The following is a 17,671-nucleotide window of genomic DNA, read 5'->3' as shown; positions in this document are numbered from 1 at the left end:
GATACACAAGGTCTGTTGGTGATCATCATAGAGGTGGTGAAGCTATCTCGACGACTCTAAGAGTGGAGGGTGCAAGACTGCGTTTTGGAGGCGAAGATCGCCCTAACTCCGCATCCGGCCTCCAGGCGCCGTGGGGTATGAACGCCGTCTGTTGGACGGCCAAATCTACCTCTCTGGCTCAATACACCGTCACCAGGCTTTCCACATCACAACCATCAAGTCGATAGTACCCGAGATTGGTCAGCATGGGCTTGTCATGGAGTCGGTAGAGGTAAAGCGTCTCAGACCCCGTGTTGGTATGCTGATACTTATTCCAGGCCGGAATACAGAAAGAATCTCCTTGTTTCCAAGCGAATCTCTGCCCAGCAATGTCACTGTGTCCTGCCCCTGAGATGACATGGTATATTGAAGAAGCCGTCTCACGGACAGCAGGGGAGGATGCGCCTGGGTCTAGACGTTCGGCACAACCACCAAGGGATTTGGATACTTCAAAACTTGGAATCAGAATGGGGAATCGAGACCAAGTCACCTACAGACGTCTTGCTGGGTGACTTACCTGGTGTGCCGTCCGATCGCAAATAGTCCTGTGACACCCACTCGCCGGGCATGCCATCCAACTTTTGCTGAATGGCTCTCCAGGGAAACACCAGGGGCGAGCTGCTGGAATCGACGTCCTCGGCGGGATATCTCGGTTCCTTATAGTGCTCAACAAAGTGCACGGGAAAATGTATAAAGTTGGGAATGTCAAGGCCATCGAGCCATATCATCGGACCAGAGCCGTCTTTGCCCTGGTCGTGCCAGTTCCATGGCGGATTCAGGATAACATCACCACGCTGCATCCAAACTCCTTTACCCTGGATTGCTGTGAAGCCACCCTGGCCTTCAATAACGAACCGCATGGCGAAAGCAACGTGCCTGTGGGCAGGAGCTGTCTCATTGGGCAGACAAGTTGGAGCCCGGAGGCTATGGTGTCCGTGGTATACGGGGCATCTTGATCTCTCGTCAGTCCACGTGCGGTGACAATGGTTGCCGTGTTCGAGGATACCTCTTGCAGGATTTACGAACATCAAAGCCCGACGTTCCGCCTGCTTGTCGGTGACAAGCATACCGGCCTCTACCAGGAGGGGTCTGACTTCCTCGTACCGCCAGACAGTCGGCACACACTTCGGATTTGGCTCGCGCGGATTCATTCTGGCCATCTGGGTCCAAAGTGGCTTTGTGTGAATCTTGAGAGCATTTGCAGCAAGCTTATCATGTGGGGTGAGGGTCGTTGACATTGCTACCGAGGGCGGTGTCGTGCTTGAACTCATGCCTTCATTCATGATGATCAGCCCGAGTCGTGTTTGGCTGAGATGGGAAGGTTGAACATTACTTTCCAGACGGCCTGTACAGAGGAAGTGTCCCTGTTACAAGGGTTTCGTGGGCAGTTTACTGGACGCGAAGGGCAGGATGGACATGGAGATGCATATGTGAGTCCTCCCGCGGCAACGGCTCTCCCGGGAGATCTCAGACGCAACCTTCTCTTTCTTCGTATACTCGAACATGGCTTCTCTCTCAAATTGAGGTAAAGGTAAAACCTGTACGCGCAGCGTGGGACTAATTTGCTGAGACAACCAGCCCAATTTCAGCGTCGGCAGGCCGGGAATGAAATACTTCCCGCGGGAACACACAATCAGCCTCACCAGCCGGATTTCCGGCAATGATTGTCTTCGAATGATACTATATTCACCTGGAACAGACTCCACAGACCAATATCATTTTGCTACTGTCGGCATCATGCCAGCCGCGGATGGTGCAACGCCCTCTGCCTGTCCCGGCCTTCTCACTTCAAATCCCATACGCTGTGGACTTGAAGTCTTCAGAACAGGCTATGGGATAGAATGGCTTCGCCAATCCAGTCCGGATTCCAATCTCTCATTGCGTCCCAAACTCCCTTCCGCGGTTATAATTTCACCTGAGGCGGAAAGCAGATGCAAAGGTGTGCGCCTTGCCCGATATCCTAAAGTCGCCAAAGAACTTCCCGCAAACCCGGTCTGCAACATCATGCCTTCACAGTAAGTGAAGAAGAATGATTGAAATGGATATAAAAGCCCTATTCCCGCTTTGGTGCAAGTCCTTTGTCTCCCAAGTCGAGAACTTCTCACCAGAATCACAAGGATGGCTGCTAGCTTGGATCATAGCACAACTTCGGATACCTACAAGTCTGAGGACATGCTCTCAGACCGCCGAGAAGGTGTGATACCCAACCCTTCGACCTTCGATGCCGGCTCCACCATCCCTCTCTGGCTTGATGGTCAACAAGTCGAGCTGTCTGAAACCTTCGACGTGATCTCCCCCCAAAACCAGCAACTTCTGTACAAGTGCTCCTCTGCCAGCGAGACCGATGTCGAGAGAGCCGTTGCTTCGGCACAGGAGGCATTCAAGACGTGGTCCCAGACGAAACCCAACTTCAGAAGAGACATTTTCTTGCGCGCAGCCGACATCTTCGAGAAGCGAAAGCAAGAACTGGGCCACTACAGCCAGACCGAGACTGGAGCGCTGCCGTCCATGTTCTCGCTTGAGCATGGCCTTGCGGCAGATGCGTGTAGGAGTGTCGCAGGTCTCATCCAGATCGCTACTACGTCTTCCGTCCTCATCCCAGCGGAGCGTGGGAGCAACGCCATGATGGTCAAACAGCCATACGGGGTGGTCCTGGCGATATCTCCTTGGAACGTCCCGAACGTGCTCGGCCTCAGGGCCTGCTTACAGCCGTTGGCCATGTATGTGGACTCCACGCGAATACAAGCTTTCTTATCGGTCTCCTCCTCGTACTGACAGATAGAAACAGGGGCAACACGGTGGTGCACAAAGGGCCCGAACTAGCTCCGGCCACTCACTGGGGCGTTGTCTCTGTCCTCCACGAGGCTGGTCTCCCGGCAGGATGTCTGAATACCATCTACCACCGTCCGGCAGATGCCCGCAAGATCACCACCGCGCTTATTGCGCACCCGGCAATCAAGAAGATCAACTTCACCGGGTCGACCGCGGTCGGCGCCATCCTCGCCGCACAGGCTGGAAAGCATTTGAAACCCACCGTAATGGAGCTGGGAGGTAAATCCCCTTCGATCGTATGCGACGACGCCAACATTCCATACGCGGCTCAACAGTGCGCATTGGGCGCCATGCTTCATGCCGGACAGATCTGCATGTCCACTGAGAGAATCATCGTCCACGCGCGAGTCGCCGACCAATTCCGCGCCGCCTTCAAAGAGGCCATCGACCACATCTTCGCCGACAAGGGCATCGGGGCCGTCCCTCGACTGATATCTCTCCCGGCAGCCAAGAAAACCGAGAGTCTTGTTGCCGACGCCCTCTCAAAGGGTGCTGTCGCTCTCTGCCCCCGCCACGGGAATAATGCGGACAACAACAACAACGTCGTCGACAGTGCCGACGACACGAAACTCGCGCCCACGGTGCTCGAGAACGTGGAACCGGGGATGGATATCTACTACACCGAGTCCTTCGGGCCGACCGCCTCTCTCTACGTCGTCGACTCCGACGAAGAAGCCATCCGGCTAGCAAACGACACGCAATACGGCCTCTCCAGCGCCGTCTTCACCGAAGACTTGCGGTGAGGGTTGGCCATCGCCAAGAAGATCGAGACGGGAGCCGTACACATCAATTCCACGACGGTCCACGACGAGTCGGCCTTGCCTCATGGGGGAGTCAAGGCCAGCGGCTGGGGTCGGTTCAACAGCCTGCAAGGCCTCGATGAGTGGGTATTCACCCAGGTCGTGACCTGAAAGGACCGAGACTACTACGCGGGCAAGGACATTGGATCATACATGAACTGGTAATGGCTACGAAAGACTGGAGGTGGCTGAGACCTGGGGTATCAGCCAAGCAAGCGCGATTTGAGCTGATCGGGCGTCGAATGGGTGTGAGGGTCTTCTTGTTGCCAACCACAGCGACGTTCTTGTGTCACACGATCTTTAATTCAAGTCAATTTCTTCCGTGGTCAAGCCCTGTATCCCATCCGCCGTCTACAATAAACGCGTCTTGTCGTCTCCTCAATGTCAAAAGGGTCCGTCATTCGAGGGACATGCCACAAATCTGCCATTCGGCAAAAGGTCCTGCATATTGCTGGATGGCCTCGGGTAGTTGTCCAGCTGAGTTTCAGGTCCGAACTCGTGGGAAAGCCAGTCGATGTCACTCCACGGCTGATCTACGCCCTCATCCAATGTGGCAAACGGATCGTCTTGAGCAAGATCCAGGAAAGGGACATTGGAAGCCTCGCTGCTGATCATTCCAGTTGCGTTTGAGATTGGAACGGCGTCGATGTTGGGAACGTGCGCCTCAAACCCGGTTGCAGTAATGGATGATCCAGATGCGTCTTCTTTGCCACCGTCTCCAACATCGCTTTGGACCAAGGTCATGCAGGTTTGTCTGTGTGTCAACAGCGCACGTTGGATTTTCTTTGCCGTGATCGAGCCCGCTCCCAATCTTCCTGTGGCCTCGAAGGCCCGCTGAAGGTGGACGATCTTTCCAAGATTCGCATGATGATGCTCGTCCTTTTCAGTGGATATTCCACTTCTCGACGTGGTAGTATGCAGAAGAATGCAGCTGAATATAACCAGGGCTGCGTTATATGCTAGAGCATGATCCTGTCAGCAAGAAGACATAACGCATGAAGTGTATGGCTTACTGTAGTAAGCAGAAAACCACCAGGTGCCCAGTGTGCCAGCTTGCCGACTTGCTTTGCAGACAATATTGATCACTTCCACCGCAGATCGTTCGCAGATCTTTACGCTGATATTGGCAAACTCATAGAGATAACTATGGTGTGCCTCAGACGCGGGCCCTTTGTGAGGGCCAAAGGGGTGTTTTTGGCGCAGACATGCAGAAAGAATTGGTCGATGAAGAAGAATGCGGGCATTGAGGTATCGGAGAGTAAGAATGATACTGAGGCGGTCGAAAACAGGCGCAAACGCCAGTGTCGGCAAGTCGGGACTCGTGCGTTGGATTTCCAGGGGCAGCTGTTGCAACTGGGGAGGCAGATTTTGTTTCCAGACCTCAAGTTTATGTTCGAGCTGGCTGATTGTCCCTAGCAAGGCAGGAACGGTCTGTTGTACACCAGCATCGGTGTTAGAGCCGTAAAGCTTCTTGATGATGTCGCCAAGTACCTCGTACAGCTGGCTGCAGGGATTCTTAGCGGACTTGAGGTTACCAGGTGTGCCACGGATGCGATACCTACATTGTTGCAATGAAAAGGCAGACCGTACTGGGAGCTGCAGATTGATCGTCCGACGTCATTGGCGTCGGTCCCTTGCTCACTGCATCGAGGCCAATATCAAGAGGTAGGTCCAATTTGAGGAGTTCGTCAGATATCGCGTACGGGCGGCCCAAGGTCATGCTTAGCATTCTAGCAGGTGAGATGTCCTGAGCAACTGGTAAATCCTTCTGATAATAGTGACAAGGCTTACCTGTCCAGGATCACACAACCGAACCATGTCCTTTTCCTTAGCTCGCATTCGAGTGGCTCCATATCAACGTACGCATGTGGCGAGTGCAACCCCAATTGTATGGCGGCACGAACTGCAAGACCGTGCAAATGCCAGGCTTTATCAGGCTTTTGAGTACCTTGGTAGTATTGCGCGATCAGTAGTAGACATTGGACTGGAAACCAGTCAGCAGAGGATTCGCAAAGTTAACTTCATTCCCGCCGAAAGGGAGAACGAGTGCAGAATTGGGTGGTAGCACTAGTTCGACTCACCGATTTCCAGGTCTGCTGATTTCATCGCAATGTGGACCGAGAGAGTTTCTGCCTTCTCGATGAATTCTTCAGCCGCATGTTCATTTCTTCCTGTTATCTGATCGGGCGTTGTGCTGGCATAGGTGGCCAGAGCGAAGATGACATTAAGGAGGCAAAGCCACGATTGACTGACTGCCGCAGAGCCTTCCAGTTTGGCGGTACAGTAGGCTCTCAGGCACTCACTTTCATGGATGACTGGAAAGAGCATTCCAACGTTGGAGAAGAAGAGTCTGATCAGATGTCGTCCATGGGAATCGCAAGGCAAATGCTGGGTATCGACACGTCGCTGGGCTGCTATTGGAACCGACCTTGTCACCGTGGCTGGGGAGGCATTTGAAGAGATGTATGTTTGGTATAGGGTGTTTCCTGGTTGTGAAATCTTGCCCAATGCTTGCAGCGCAGCCGAAGTAGCGTCAAATATTTGACGGAGAAACGCTATGTTTGAAGACGGTCCGAAGACCATAGAATTCATGGTCTTCGAACTTATAACTGTGGCCATACCGTCGATCGTGTCCTCGTCTCCTCCGTCTTGCTCTGTACAGTTGCTTGTTTTGTAGACCACGCTGCGTATCTCTTGATTGCTTGATTGGGGTTCCTGCAGCCCGTCGAGATGCGTGTAGTAAGAATCGTTTGTTTGTTCCAGATCGGACTTGCCCAGCACCACTTGCGCAGGATGTTTGTTTTGCACGAGCAGTGCATCTTCGAGGGCGCGCAGTCTTCTGCTGTAGCTTGTTTGCTGCTTCTTGGGGGACTTTATCTCATTCTTCCGAGGCAAGCGTTCGTAAATACACTGCAAGCCAAGTTCATCGCATTGACGGCAAGACGGTTCACCGCCATTGCAGCGAGATTTCCGACTTTGACACGAAGTACATGCCACCGCTATTCGTGTTCGCCTGTTCGATTGGAGGGAGATGGTCTGCATCATAGACGATGGAAGCAGAAATCGTTCTAGACAATCAGAGCAGGAACTTGTAGATGCAGTGAATCTCGAGCGTCAACATCCTGGTGTGACAATGCTAATAATGAAGCCGACACGTAGCATTTGGCTTCGAAAGGGTGGTGAGAGGTTTCAGCGCTGACAGCTGCGCTGGTCGCAAGAAGCCGAATCATATGAGCGGAGATAGAGGGGGAAAGGACTCCTCATCGCCGATACCTAGTACACAAAGGTCGCCTGAAATGAGAAGCGTGAATGAACCATGACGACAATGGCATGAAGTCTCCATAACCCCCAGATGCCGAATTTTTATTCATCCATCTGGAGCAAGTGGTCCCTGAAAACCCCGGGAAAAGCCTCGAACCGGGCAGGCAACACAAGCTTTCAGGAAGCTGAGTCCATCGTTAAGAGGTTGTTGGCGCTATACTGGATGGACAGCCAGCTTCTGTCTGGAATTCGCCACCAGTGATATTGGTTGCGAGCAAAGTGAGCCGCCTGCGTTGTGATATTACCTATCTAGGTAACATCGACAAGGGCCAGGCTGAGGGTCACTAGGCCTCGGGATCTTCAGCAGCATTGCCCATGGAGTGCTCAGTGGTGTTTAGCTCAAGGCTCAAGTTCAAGCTCAGGTGCAAGTAGCCTTCACTCACGCTTTTGGACCCAACCGTACTCGGGAAACAGGTTTTTTCGTCCGCGAGTAATCTGGGTACATAGACGTTGCCAACCAGGTAGGGTTTCCGGTGATGCCCTCGGAACAATCAGATACAGCAAATCGCGTCCCAGTAAGTGTATAGAGAAGGCCTCCTCACTGACAGGCGCGACTGTCGACGCTTAGGCGCAGATCGAGACCCCAGCACTGAGATTTGACATTTGACTGGTCGAGCCATTTCCTCACTATGATGGATGAAACATTCCGGGTATTAATATCTTTGCGTCTTCTTGCGCTCGAGCACCCATCAGATAGACGCTGCCGTTCCCCAAGGAACATGGACCTACCCCTGCTGCGCAAAATCGAGTGCATTCATCTCAGCTCCACTATTTTGTCATTTCTTCTGTTCTCAGCCTCGTCCGGCGGAATCATTGTAGTGTACTCACTCGCTTGTTGACGCGGTGAATGGAGGGCGAGTGCGCTGACAGCGGAATCCCCTGCGATACCTTCATTGTAAGTTATTGACGGCAACGGTCGACTCTCAGTCGTGCACTGTGAATGTGATGTCTTCCTGTCTTTGTGTCAGCATCTTCTGCGAGCACGACAGGCAGTCAGTCATTGATCCGGGCGCACGGCAAAGCGGTCTATTTGCACATTTTGAGTGTGATCAGCCTTGGCGCGGTCAATGCTATGTCAGATTGTATGGGAGGTCAAACAGAAAATCTCGAGGAGTCAACGAATTTATCGAGGCAAGGATGGTCATAAGGATCAAGAAAGAATACCTACCTCACGAGTTATCTGTGCGGAGAGGGAGGAGAAGTTGGGTTTAAAGCGGCGGGACCTATATAAACTTTCAATGTATGTGCCTGCGAGGCTTGGATTTGGGGACATTCTGTCAAAACCACCGAACCACGGGCCCGCGTCCTTTGACAACTGTACGACTCCTTTCAATGAACTGAACTGCGGCGCTTACGACGACCATGAATTGATGATATGGAATATTGTGTTTGGTTTCTTTCCCGCCCGGTTCGATTTCTGACTGCACCCTAATCGGTCGAGCAAGCACCCTTGTGTGCGCCGCCAAATACCCTAACAATATTCTTGACTCTTGGATGCCGCCATGCGCCTGGACGTCAAGAGACAACTCTTTGCTCGTTTGTCTAATTCCCGCGATTGTCATGTATCAAGACTAACCTTGTCAAGGCTCGGAGCGAGTAAAGGGCATTGATTTCCACAGGCAAGTACTAACTTCTACCGAGAAGACAGAATTCTAACAGTTGCATAGTACCGAACCATGGGTATAACTTTCCTGATTCCTCCCCGTCCACCTTCGGCGCTGACGGTTCAAGATTCTCACCACTTTATACAATGGCCATGCACACATTTGGTCCTACGAAACCCAAGCCATCATCAAGACATTCGAGCTCACCGATGTGCCTGTGAGGGCGGGAAGGTTCATTGAAAGAAAGAACTGGATCGTATGTGGCAGCGATGATTTCCAACTTAGAGTGGTCAACTGGAATACAAGTGAAAAGGTCAAATCATTTGAGGCGTAAGCGGCTTGTGGCTTCCAAAGAAATGGAATAGGTGGGCTTACAATGATGGTTGCAGACACCCAGATTATATCCGCGCAATTGTCGTGCATCCTGTCCTCAGCGTGGTCCTGACAGCCTCAGATGACATGACAATTCGCATGTTCGATTGGGAAAAGGACTGGCGGTGCGTGCGCGAGTTTGTCGGACATCAACACTATGTGATGGGCCTCGCAATAAACCCCAAAGACACCAATGTTTTTGCATCAGCATGCTTAGATCGAACTATCAAGATCTGGAGCATCGACAATGCCACCGCAAAGCAGACAATCGAGGCACACGAAAAGGGTGTGAATCACGTCGACTACTACCCGCACAGTGACAAACCTTACTTGCTCAGCACTTCCGATGACAAAACTGTCAAAGTCTGGGATTACACGACCAAAGCTCTCATTGCAACACTTGAAGGACACACCAGCAATGTCAGCTTCGCCTGTTATCACCCTGAATTACCAGTCATCATATCCGGTTCTGAAGACGGGACCATCAAGATATGGCACGCCAATACGTACCGGTTAGAGCAATCACTGAGCTATGGTCTGGAGAGGGCATGGTGTGTCTCGTACCAAAGAGGAAAACAGGGTGTTGCCATGGGCTTTGATGATGGCGCCGTTGTGGTCAAAATGGGCCGAGAGGAGCCTGCTGTTTCCATGGATGGAACTGGGAAACTCGTCTGGGCACGTCACAACGAGGTAGTGTCTGCTATAATCAAGGGAGGAGATGCAACGCTCAAGGATGGCGCACCTATTGCTCTTCCGAGCAAAGAAATGGGCACCACCGAAATGTGAGCATCACTGTCAAACAGCATGATGAAACTGCTAACATGACATATAGCTATCCGACCACACTATCCCACTCACCCAATGGCAGGTTCGTCAGCGTCTGTGGTGATGGAGAGTTCATCATTGTGAGTATTCTGGTGGTTCCCTTCGGCGACGACTTTCTGCTGACAGCCTCCTAGTACACTGCATTGGCATGGAGAAATCAAGCCTTTGGCTCAGCACTTGATTTTGCATGGTAGAGAAGCCTCATCCGGAGTTGTAATAATCCGCTAACGTTTGTTGAAGGGCATCACATCAGAACCCAACGGACTATGCGATCCGAGAGTCTAGCACGAGCGTTAAAATCTTCAAGAAACTGAAAGAAAGTGGAAGTCTTGATGTGGGCTTCCAAGCCGAAGGTCTCTGCGGTGGTGCTCTTCTCGGCGTCAAAGGGCAAGGAGGGATTGGCATGTTTGACTGGGAGACTGGCAGTCTCATCCGGAGAATTGAGGTCGAACCTACAGAGGTAGCGATCCTATAAATCCACCGGTTGGAAGTGACCGTGACTGACAGATTCGGGATAGGTCTACTGGAGCGAGTCCGGCGAACTAGTGGCCCTTGCCTGCTCCGACACCACCTACGTCCTCCGCTTCGACCGCGAAGCTTACCTTGATGGCCTCAATTCGGGCCAGGCAGACGAAGATGGTGTCGAGGCCGCCTTCTCCGTCGTAACTGATTTGCAAGAATCTGTAAAATCCGGCGAATGGGTCGGCGATGCTTTCTTATTCACCACTAGCACTCGTCTCAGCTACCTCCTGGGCGAACAAGTCGTGAATATCGCTCAATTCGACCAACCGATGTACCTATTGCGGTACCTTCAACGCGATGAGCGAGTCTACCTCTGCGATAAGGACGTCAACGTTGTCTCGTACAGACTCTCCACCGCGCTACTCTCCTACCAGACTCTAGTCTTGCGGGATGAACTCGAAGCCGCCCAAGAACTCCTCTCCGATATCCCGCAAGATCAAATGAACAAGATTGCACGCTTCCTCGAAGCCCAGGGCCATAAGGACCTCGCACTAGAAGTCGCCACTGATCCTGAGCACCGCTTCGAGTTAGCGCTGGGTTTGAACAATCTCGCGATCGCTTTAGAAATTGCAAGGGAATCCGATACTCAAGCACGGTGGGCAGCTGTTGCTGACAAGGCGCTTGAAGCGTGGGACGTGAAACTCGCAGAAGAGTGCTTTACTCACGCAAGAGACCTCGGTTCTCTGCTGCTCTTGTACACCAGCTCAGGCAACAAGGAAGGACTACTCAAACTCGCGAAGCAAGCGGAAGAATCGGGAGCCAACAACGTCGCTTTTGCTGCTCTGTGGTCCACAGGCGATGTGGTAAGCTGCATGGACCTTCTTAAACGCACAGGAAGGATCAGCGAGGCAGTGCTGTTCAGCCAGACGTACAAGCCGAGCTTGACACCGGGGCTGGCAGTGGAGTGGAAAGAGGGGCTCGAGAAGCAAGGAAAGGGCAAGGTCGCGAGGCTCCTGGGCGTCCCCGGAAAGGGCCAGGATGAGGATTTGTTCCCCGAATGGGAAGAATACATCAAGCTAGAGGAGGAGACGGAAAGTGGAAATGGTGCAGCGGCACTGGCCAAGGCGTCAGACGACCTTCTTGACGTGAACGGCGACACTGAGAAGGAAAATGAGCCCGATAAGGCTCCGGAAACGAATGGGGCTGTCGAAGCGGATGGAGACGATGTCGAGGCTGCTGCTTGAAACGCCCCGGCAACTACGAGCGCAAGGAGTTCTTGAGACGTTCGGGCACACGCATGGTGCACCGATAGATACCAGGCTGTATTTGACTCGGGCTGGAAAAGCGGTTTGAAGAAGACCTGGAGTGTCCATCACGGCTGTTCAAAGAGTTTACCAGGGATTTGTGAAAATGGTCTCCGGGAGCAATCAATGCAGATCGTCAAAGCACCTTTATCCGCGTTGGTTTCTGTCCATTTCAATGTATTGCAATCGCACTACCCCGATGCCGCCAGTTGAATTCATCACATGGCTTCATATTGTACACGGTGAAACAGGGCAAAAATACACTGATATACTGTCTCCCCTTTCACTCTCTTGTTTGTACAAGCTGACCGCCGAACATTGGACAGCAGCGTTCTCATCCTGCTCTCTCTCGCCCTCAGGTTCCTCCTCGACAAGGGAAGAAAGCCTAGCAGGACTGATAAAGCTTCTTTGATTGTTATACTAAACTCTTTCCTCTCTCACGGTCGGTCTGGATGGACATGTCGACCCTCGGTTTTATGGTGAGCGAACATTGCCTTTCACCCCCGTCACATGCGCGACCTGATGCCAGTGGTCCACCCGCCCTTCAAGCGAGCAGGGAACAATGAAATAGAGCTTGTGAGGGTCATCCAGGCCCTGGAACTCGTAGTCCCCCAGCGGCCGGATCTCGAATTGCTGGTGCGTGAGGTTTTTTTGGTCTCGCCGGCTACGCAGACTGCGAAGGTCCAGAGAGACTGCCGGCGTGTTTGTTGCATGGGAGTGATGGTTGCCCTCCTCGTCAGCTGCCTGGACCGGCTCCTGTGCCTCGTTCTGCTGCTTGGCCATTTCCAACTCGCTCTGCAGCTGGAGCAGAAATTCTTCGGATACCACGATCTGGCCGCCCTCTGTGACCTGAATGAATCGAGCGGCCCGATTGACCACCGGGCCGAGATAATCCATGCGCTGGATGACCTCGTTCCACTTGCTCACGGGCTCGCCCCAGTGGGCACTCATCCTCAACTGCAAGCCGCGGAACAGGACGTGGCCTTCAGGGTCCTTGGTTTCCTGGCCGGGTGGCAGCTTGAGGATCTCCTTCGGCCAGTGCTCGTCTAGCAGCTTTTCTTGCACGTCTAGGCAGAATTGCACCGCAGAAGTCGCGGTGGCGAAGGCGATCATGAAGCCGTCGCCATTTTGCTTGACCTCGTAGCCTTCGTTGGCGACAGTGAGGCCTCTGATCATGTCATCGTGCAGTTTCATGGCCTCGATCATGGCGTTTGTGTCTTTCTCCCATATGTTTGTCGATTTGACAATATCGGTGAAGACTATTCCGATTCTACCTAGAGGGGGAGGGGTACCTCTGGCCGGAGTCTCACTGCTGACCATGGCCGCCTGGGCTGGCTTTCTAGCCGCATCGCTGCTATTGAGCGATGTAGATGTTGTAAACCGACTAATGCGTAAACAAGGACGATTTTGAGGCGCGAAATGCGTGCCCACGATGCTGGGGGCGCACGTTGAAGGTGCTCGTTGCGTAGATGGGGTCAGCAGAAGGACATGGTTGGAAGACGATGAGGCCGATCTGACGGTTGTCTGGGCTCTTCTCAGCTCGCGAAGCCCAAATCTAGGCATCCGGTTAGGCGGATGCAGGTCGGCTAGCGGTCTGCAGCTGAATCGTCTGGTCCTTTGCCAATAGTCATGGGTAAAGGAGAGCAATGGGCTTGGGAACAGCTTGTTCGAAACTCGAGATCTTGCTCAGTTTGCCACTTGTCAAATGCCCACTTTTTGAATCCGCACCTCCCAGCCTGGTCCAGAGCTCAGCGGTTACGAAGGTGGCGCATTTAGTCAGATACGCAGCCCCTGCAAGCCTGCCGACTTGGAGATTCTCGAGCGCTTCGGTGGGGGCAATTGTCAGCGAGGGAGCGTGGACACGGGAGCTTCGATTCGAGGCTGGAGTCCTCATTGGATGGAGCGTCGCTTGCTTGCTCTAACATTTCGGCGAGATGCAATCAATGGATTTGTGTGAGAGAAAGAGAACGGTGTTGCTTACACGAACGAGGAGACCATCTCTGAATGAATGATTCTTGGTTCTGCGTGAGATGAAAGTGCAAGCTCCCTTTACAGCTTGCACTCTACACCTCGACCGACCTGCCCGTTAGGACAATATCAATACTAAGTACTTCACCACTCGCCAAGCCATATCGTATAACACTCCCCAACTAATTACACCCATATCAATTGTATCTGCACAATTCTGGTCAACATAGCCCCATTTGAAAGAAGTGAGACCAGCAATGAGACCCCTACGACTTCGAGTTTCGGGCTATGGGACAAATTGGAAAGTTCCAACGGGTCGGAGGGCGGGGCCTTTTCTGACATGGCACTGTACGGGGTCTTGCCATGTCTCCCAGTCCTCGTGGGTGTTGGAGAGTGCTGGATAACGCACTCTCTGGCATCGACAAGGGAACTGGGACGGAAAGGGTAAAATGGAACTGCGCGGCCTGTTTGAACTTTTTGCTCCCAGAGATGAATGTATGAAAGGCTGAAACAGGGTAGATAGATGTTCAACTCCCAAAGCATTTCCTTGCCTTTTTGTTTTGTTTTTGTTTTCACTGTGTGGTGTGAGAACTTCAACATGTCACCAGAGGGACCCCGTCGGCCACTGAGAGAGTCACCCCTCAATCTGGAAAACATGAACCAGGCCCCAGGGACAACCAGACAAGCACCGTGACTGATCAGGAGGTCCCTCAGACCGCATCATCTCCTTTCAGTTGTCCGAAGTCGGCGAACTTGGGCAGTCCCAGCTGAGTTTTCTCATCATGGTTGATGAGTTGACAGCCCCATAGCCTCGTCCATGATGATGGAAGCTCGGCATATTTCTGGGATCGTTGTACCACCACAGGGGTTCTCCATGCTCATGACTGACTGTGCTCGGACTGTTGATCACAAGGCAACAGTGCATCAATCATGGCTACCGTCGGGTGGCATGCAGCGGCATGGCTAGGGATTCTTCAATTCCTCACCACGGAAACATGGAATGAGTGCAGTTGCTCACCTGTACTCACCACGTCCAGCGAGCTAACGGGCAAACACCACGAATAGCCTGTCGACGAGATAGCAGGCTTCAGTATACCATCCACAGCTAATAGACATGTGTTGGAGATGTCAGGAACGAGATCGATAGATGTGTCACAAGAATGCTGAGTCTACAAGACCAACGCACGACGTCCAGTGCCGTGCTCATGTCTAGCCACTGGTAGCCTGCATCCCATGGCGAGCCAATCAGCGGGCGTGCGAAGTCATCCTGCTGCTCCGATGTCGGGCTCCCCCGCCATCCACAGTCTCTCCAAACCTTTTTGCTTATATCTTGTGCCCTGCTATTCGAAGATTCATTCTGGATGTTCCATTCCTGAATCTCGAATCTCGCTCAAGGTACTGATCGCTGCCGAGTCTATCAAGATGCCTTCCATCGAGTCCACCCCCAGGACCCTCTATGACAAGGTCTTCCAAGACCATATCGTCAACGAAGAGCGAGATGGCACTGTCCTCTTGTATATTGGTATGCCACACCCATTTGCCCCGGAAACACCTGGACTCAGAAACCACTAACATCTCTCACAGATAGACATCTTGTCCACGAAGTCACATCTCCACAAGCCTTCGAAGGGCTGAAGAACGCCAAGCGGAAAGTCCGCCGACCAGACTGCACCCTTGCTACCACCGACCACAACGTCCCCACGACGTCACGGAAGAATTTCAAGAATGTGGCAGACTTTGTCAAGGAAGACGACAGCAGATTACAATGCACAACCCTCGAAGACAATGTCAAAGATTTTGGGCTCACATATTTTGGCCTCGGGGACAAGAATCAAGGCATCGTGCACATCATCGGTCCCGAACAAGGCTTCACCTTGCCCGGCACAACAGTCGTCTGCGGCGACAGCCACACCTCGACTCATGGCGCCTTCGGCGCCTTGGCTTTTGGTATCGGCACTAGCGAGGTCGAACACGTCCTGGCCACGCAATGCTTGATCACAAAAAAGAGCAAGAACATGCGGATACAGGTCGACGGCCAGTTGGCCCCCGGGGTGAGCAGCAAAGACATAATTCTGCATGTCATTGGGGTCATCGGCACCGCCGGCGGTACAGGCGCCGTCATCGAGTTCTGCGGCTCTGCCATCCGAAGTCTCAGCATGGAAGCCCGCATGTCCATCTGCAACATGTCGATCGAAGGAGGAGCTAGGGCCGGCATGATCGCCCCCGACCAGACCACCTTCGACTACCTCAAGGGACGTCCTCTGGCTCCAAAGGTCGACAGCAATGAGTGGAAGAAGGCGACAAACTACTGGGCCAGCTTAAGGTCGGACGAAGGTGCCAAATATGACATCGAGGTCTTCATCGACGCCAAGGACATTGCCCCTACAGTCTCTTGGGGTACGTCGCCGCAGGATGTCGTTCCCATTACTGGCGTCGTCCCGGGCCCTGATGACTTTGAGGACCCGAACAGGAAGGCAAGCTGCAAACGGGCCCTTGAATATATGGGACTCACAGCCGGCACCAAGATGGAAGACATCGAGGTGGACAAGGTCTTCATTGGCTCATGCACAAATTCCCGCATTGAGGACATTCGTGCTGCCGCGAAGATCGTCAAGGGCAAGAAAGTGGCACCAAATATCAAGCGGGCCATGGTTGTTCCAGGTTCTGGCAATATCAAAGCCCAAGCTGAGAGCGAAGGGCTGGACAAGATCTTCCTGGACGCCGGCTTCGAATGGCGGGAAGCTGGCTGTTCAATGTGCTTGGGCATGAATCCTGATATTCTGTCTCCCAGAGAACGCTGTGCCAGTACCTCGAATCGCAACTTCGAAGGACGGCAAGGTGCTCTGGGCCGCACACATCTTGTGTCTCCTGTCATGGCGGCGGCGGCGGCCATCGTGGGCAAATTGGCTGATGTGCGCAAATACAGCGACAATCCCTCCCCCGCCAAAGCAGACCCCAAACTTGACGTGAGGCCTGAATTTGCTGAAGTCGACTCTGAAGAAGAGCTTGACCGTATCCTCGACATCCCCACAGACGCAACAAGCACAGCCACAAATCACGTCCCGGCATCGGGAGCATCAGGCGGTCTCCCCAAATTCACCGTGCTCAAAGGTATCGCAGCACCTCTCGATAAAGCCAATGTGGACACGGACGCCATCATCCCCAAGCAATTCCTCAAGACCATCAAGCGCACCGGACTCGGCTCCGCGCTCTTCCACCCTTTGCGCTACAACGAAGATGGCAGCGAAAACCCGTCTTTTGTCCTGAACAAAGAACCTTACCGCCAGGCCAAGATCCTCGTCGTCACCGGGCCCAACTTCGGGTGCGGCTCTTCGCGAGAACATGCCCCATGGGCGCTTCTGGACTTTGGAATCAAGTGCGTCATCGCCCCGAGCTACGCGGACATCTTCTTCAACAACACCTTCAAGAACGGCATGTTGCCGCTCATCATGCCCGACCAGGCGAAGCTCAACAAAATCGCCGACGAGGCCCGAGCCGGCCACGAGATCGAAGTGGACCTGCCCAACCAGGTCATCCGCGACGACAAGGGCAACGAGCTCGCCCGGTTCGAGGTGGAGGAGTTCCGCAAGCACTGTCTCGTCGAGGGCCTCGACGACATCGGCCTGACCATGCAGATGGAGGACAAGATCGCCCAGTTTGAAGCCAAGAGGACCTTGGACACGCCGTGGTTGGACGGCAGTGGGTATCTCAAGAAGTGGCGCAAAGGCCCCGTCAAGATCGAGGCGGCGCCCGTACCCAAGACGAATCGGGGCGAGGTCAAGACCGATCCTGTCGAATGGTAATAGACGTAGTGTGCTGGGATTCGGGAAAGGAAACCTCAAACGGAGCTGCTGTAATTTGCAAATCACTCGACGGGGCGGTACGAACCACCAAAAAAAAAATGATGAGGGAATTCCTTGAGAGGAACATACTTGGACGAATAGTTTGGCGAACTGGAAAGCCACTTCAATCCTGATCTCCTTGTTGATTATAAAAGTATTCCGATGAGTTCATGGCGTTGATGGTAGATGATTGATGAGTGATCGAATCTACCCCCCCACCCCTCAGCCCGTCCTCTCCTTCTTGGGTTGAGAAAGAGTAATTAGTGCTCGGAAGCTTGATCCAGATACCTAGGTGTCCTTCA

At 53.1% G+C, this 17,671-nt stretch overlaps 6 protein-coding genes across 7 annotated transcripts; 3 read left to right on the top strand and 3 right to left on the bottom strand.

The window, feature by feature from the left end:
• Positions 1–178: 178 nt before the first annotated feature.
• PV07_04275 (uncharacterized protein) lies at positions 179–1,322 on the bottom strand (the record flags this gene model as incomplete). The annotated part of the gene is made up of 2 exons (XM_016391065.1): positions 179–486; positions 557–1,322. The coding sequence occupies 2 exons, from the start codon at positions 1,320–1,322 to the stop codon at positions 179–181; spliced, it is 1,074 nt and encodes a 357-aa protein (XP_016252967.1).
• Positions 1,323–2,021: 699 nt separating this feature from the next.
• On the top strand, positions 2,022–3,986 carry PV07_04274 (uncharacterized protein). Its single transcript, XM_016391064.1, has 2 exons — positions 2,022–2,759; positions 2,828–3,986. The coding sequence occupies exons 1-2, from the start codon at positions 2,158–2,160 to the stop codon at positions 3,612–3,614; spliced, it is 1,389 nt and encodes a 462-aa protein (XP_016252966.1). The 5' UTR covers positions 2,022–2,157; the 3' UTR covers positions 3,615–3,986.
• PV07_04273 lies at positions 3,840–8,123 on the bottom strand. Of its 2 annotated transcripts, XM_016391063.1 has the most exons (6): positions 7,821–8,123; positions 5,753–7,774; positions 5,463–5,655; positions 5,234–5,401; positions 4,685–5,175; positions 3,840–4,630 (listed from the first exon to the last, which is right to left on the bottom strand). In XM_016391063.1, the coding sequence occupies exons 2-6, from the start codon at positions 6,714–6,716 to the stop codon at positions 4,056–4,058; spliced, it is 2,391 nt and encodes a 796-aa protein (XP_016252965.1). In that variant the 5' UTR covers positions 6,717–7,774; positions 7,821–8,123; the 3' UTR covers positions 3,840–4,055. The 2 variants fall into 2 exon arrangements, with proteins under 2 accessions (XP_016252965.1, XP_016252964.1); XM_016391062.1 differs by having other exon boundaries at positions 5,753–8,123.
• Positions 8,124–8,276: 153 nt separating this feature from the next.
• On the top strand, positions 8,277–11,830 carry PV07_04272 (uncharacterized protein). The gene is made up of 9 exons (XM_016391061.1): positions 8,277–8,528; positions 8,578–8,611; positions 8,660–8,672; positions 8,724–8,926; positions 8,986–9,750; positions 9,801–9,873; positions 9,928–9,983; positions 10,034–10,253; positions 10,312–11,830. The coding sequence occupies exons 1-9, from the start codon at positions 8,495–8,497 to the stop codon at positions 11,497–11,499; spliced, it is 2,586 nt and encodes an 861-aa protein (XP_016252963.1). The 5' UTR covers positions 8,277–8,494; the 3' UTR covers positions 11,500–11,830.
• On the bottom strand, positions 11,672–13,285 carry PV07_04271 (uncharacterized protein). The gene has a single exon (XM_016391060.1). It carries the CDS (start codon positions 13,120–13,122, stop codon positions 12,034–12,036), a length of 1,089 nt encoding a protein of 362 aa, XP_016252962.1. The 5' UTR covers positions 13,123–13,285; the 3' UTR covers positions 11,672–12,033.
• A 1,598-nt stretch (positions 13,286–14,883) lies between these two features.
• On the top strand, positions 14,884–17,617 carry PV07_04270 (3-isopropylmalate dehydratase, large subunit). The gene is made up of 2 exons (XM_016391059.1): positions 14,884–15,049; positions 15,112–17,617. Exons 1-2 carry the CDS (start codon positions 14,950–14,952, stop codon positions 17,328–17,330), a joined length of 2,319 nt encoding a protein of 772 aa, XP_016252961.1. The 5' UTR covers positions 14,884–14,949; the 3' UTR covers positions 17,331–17,617.
• The last annotated feature ends 54 nt before the right edge of the window (positions 17,618–17,671 follow it).

Source organism: Cladophialophora immunda (genome assembly GCF_000835495.1).
Source record: "Cladophialophora immunda strain CBS 83496 unplaced genomic scaffold supercont1.2, whole genome shotgun sequence".
Classification (NCBI taxonomy): domain Eukaryota; kingdom Fungi; phylum Ascomycota; class Eurotiomycetes; order Chaetothyriales; family Herpotrichiellaceae; genus Cladophialophora; species Cladophialophora immunda.
The sequence above is the reverse complement of the archived record's forward strand: the minus strand, read 5'-3'. Positions and strand labels throughout refer to the sequence as shown.

Coding starts and splice junctions, on each gene's coding strand:
- PV07_04272 (XM_016391061.1), top strand. CDS start 8,495: ATGCGCCTGGACGTCAAGAGACAACTCTTTGCTC. Junction 9,751..9,800: donor GAAATGGGCACCACCGAAAT/GTGAGCATCACT, acceptor CATGACATATAG/CTATCCGACCACACTATCCC. Junction 10,254..10,311: donor TTGAGGTCGAACCTACAGAG/GTAGCGATCCTA, acceptor GATTCGGGATAG/GTCTACTGGAGCGAGTCCGG.
- PV07_04273 (XM_016391062.1), bottom strand. CDS start 6,716: ATGATGCAGACCATCTCCCTCCAATCGAACAGGCGAACACGAATAGCG. Junction 5,656..5,752: donor ATCAGCAGACCTGGAAATCG/GTGAGTCGAACT, acceptor ACTGGTTTCCAG/TCCAATGTCTACTACTGATC. Junction 5,176..5,233: donor TGCCTTTTCATTGCAACAAT/GTAGGTATCGCA, acceptor GAATCCCTGCAG/CCAGCTGTACGAGGTACTTG.
- PV07_04271 (XM_016391060.1), bottom strand. CDS start 13,122: ATGCCTAGATTTGGGCTTCGCGAGCTGAGAAGAGCCCAGACAACCGTC.
- PV07_04270 (XM_016391059.1), top strand. CDS start 14,950: ATGCCTTCCATCGAGTCCACCCCCAGGACCCTCTATGACAAGGTCTTC. Junction 15,050..15,111: donor CACTGTCCTCTTGTATATTG/GTATGCCACACC, acceptor CATCTCTCACAG/ATAGACATCTTGTCCACGAA.
- PV07_04274 (XM_016391064.1), top strand. CDS start 2,158: ATGGCTGCTAGCTTGGATCATAGCACAACTTCGGATACCTACAAGTCT. Junction 2,760..2,827: donor TGCTTACAGCCGTTGGCCAT/GTATGTGGACTC, acceptor AGATAGAAACAG/GGGCAACACGGTGGTGCACA.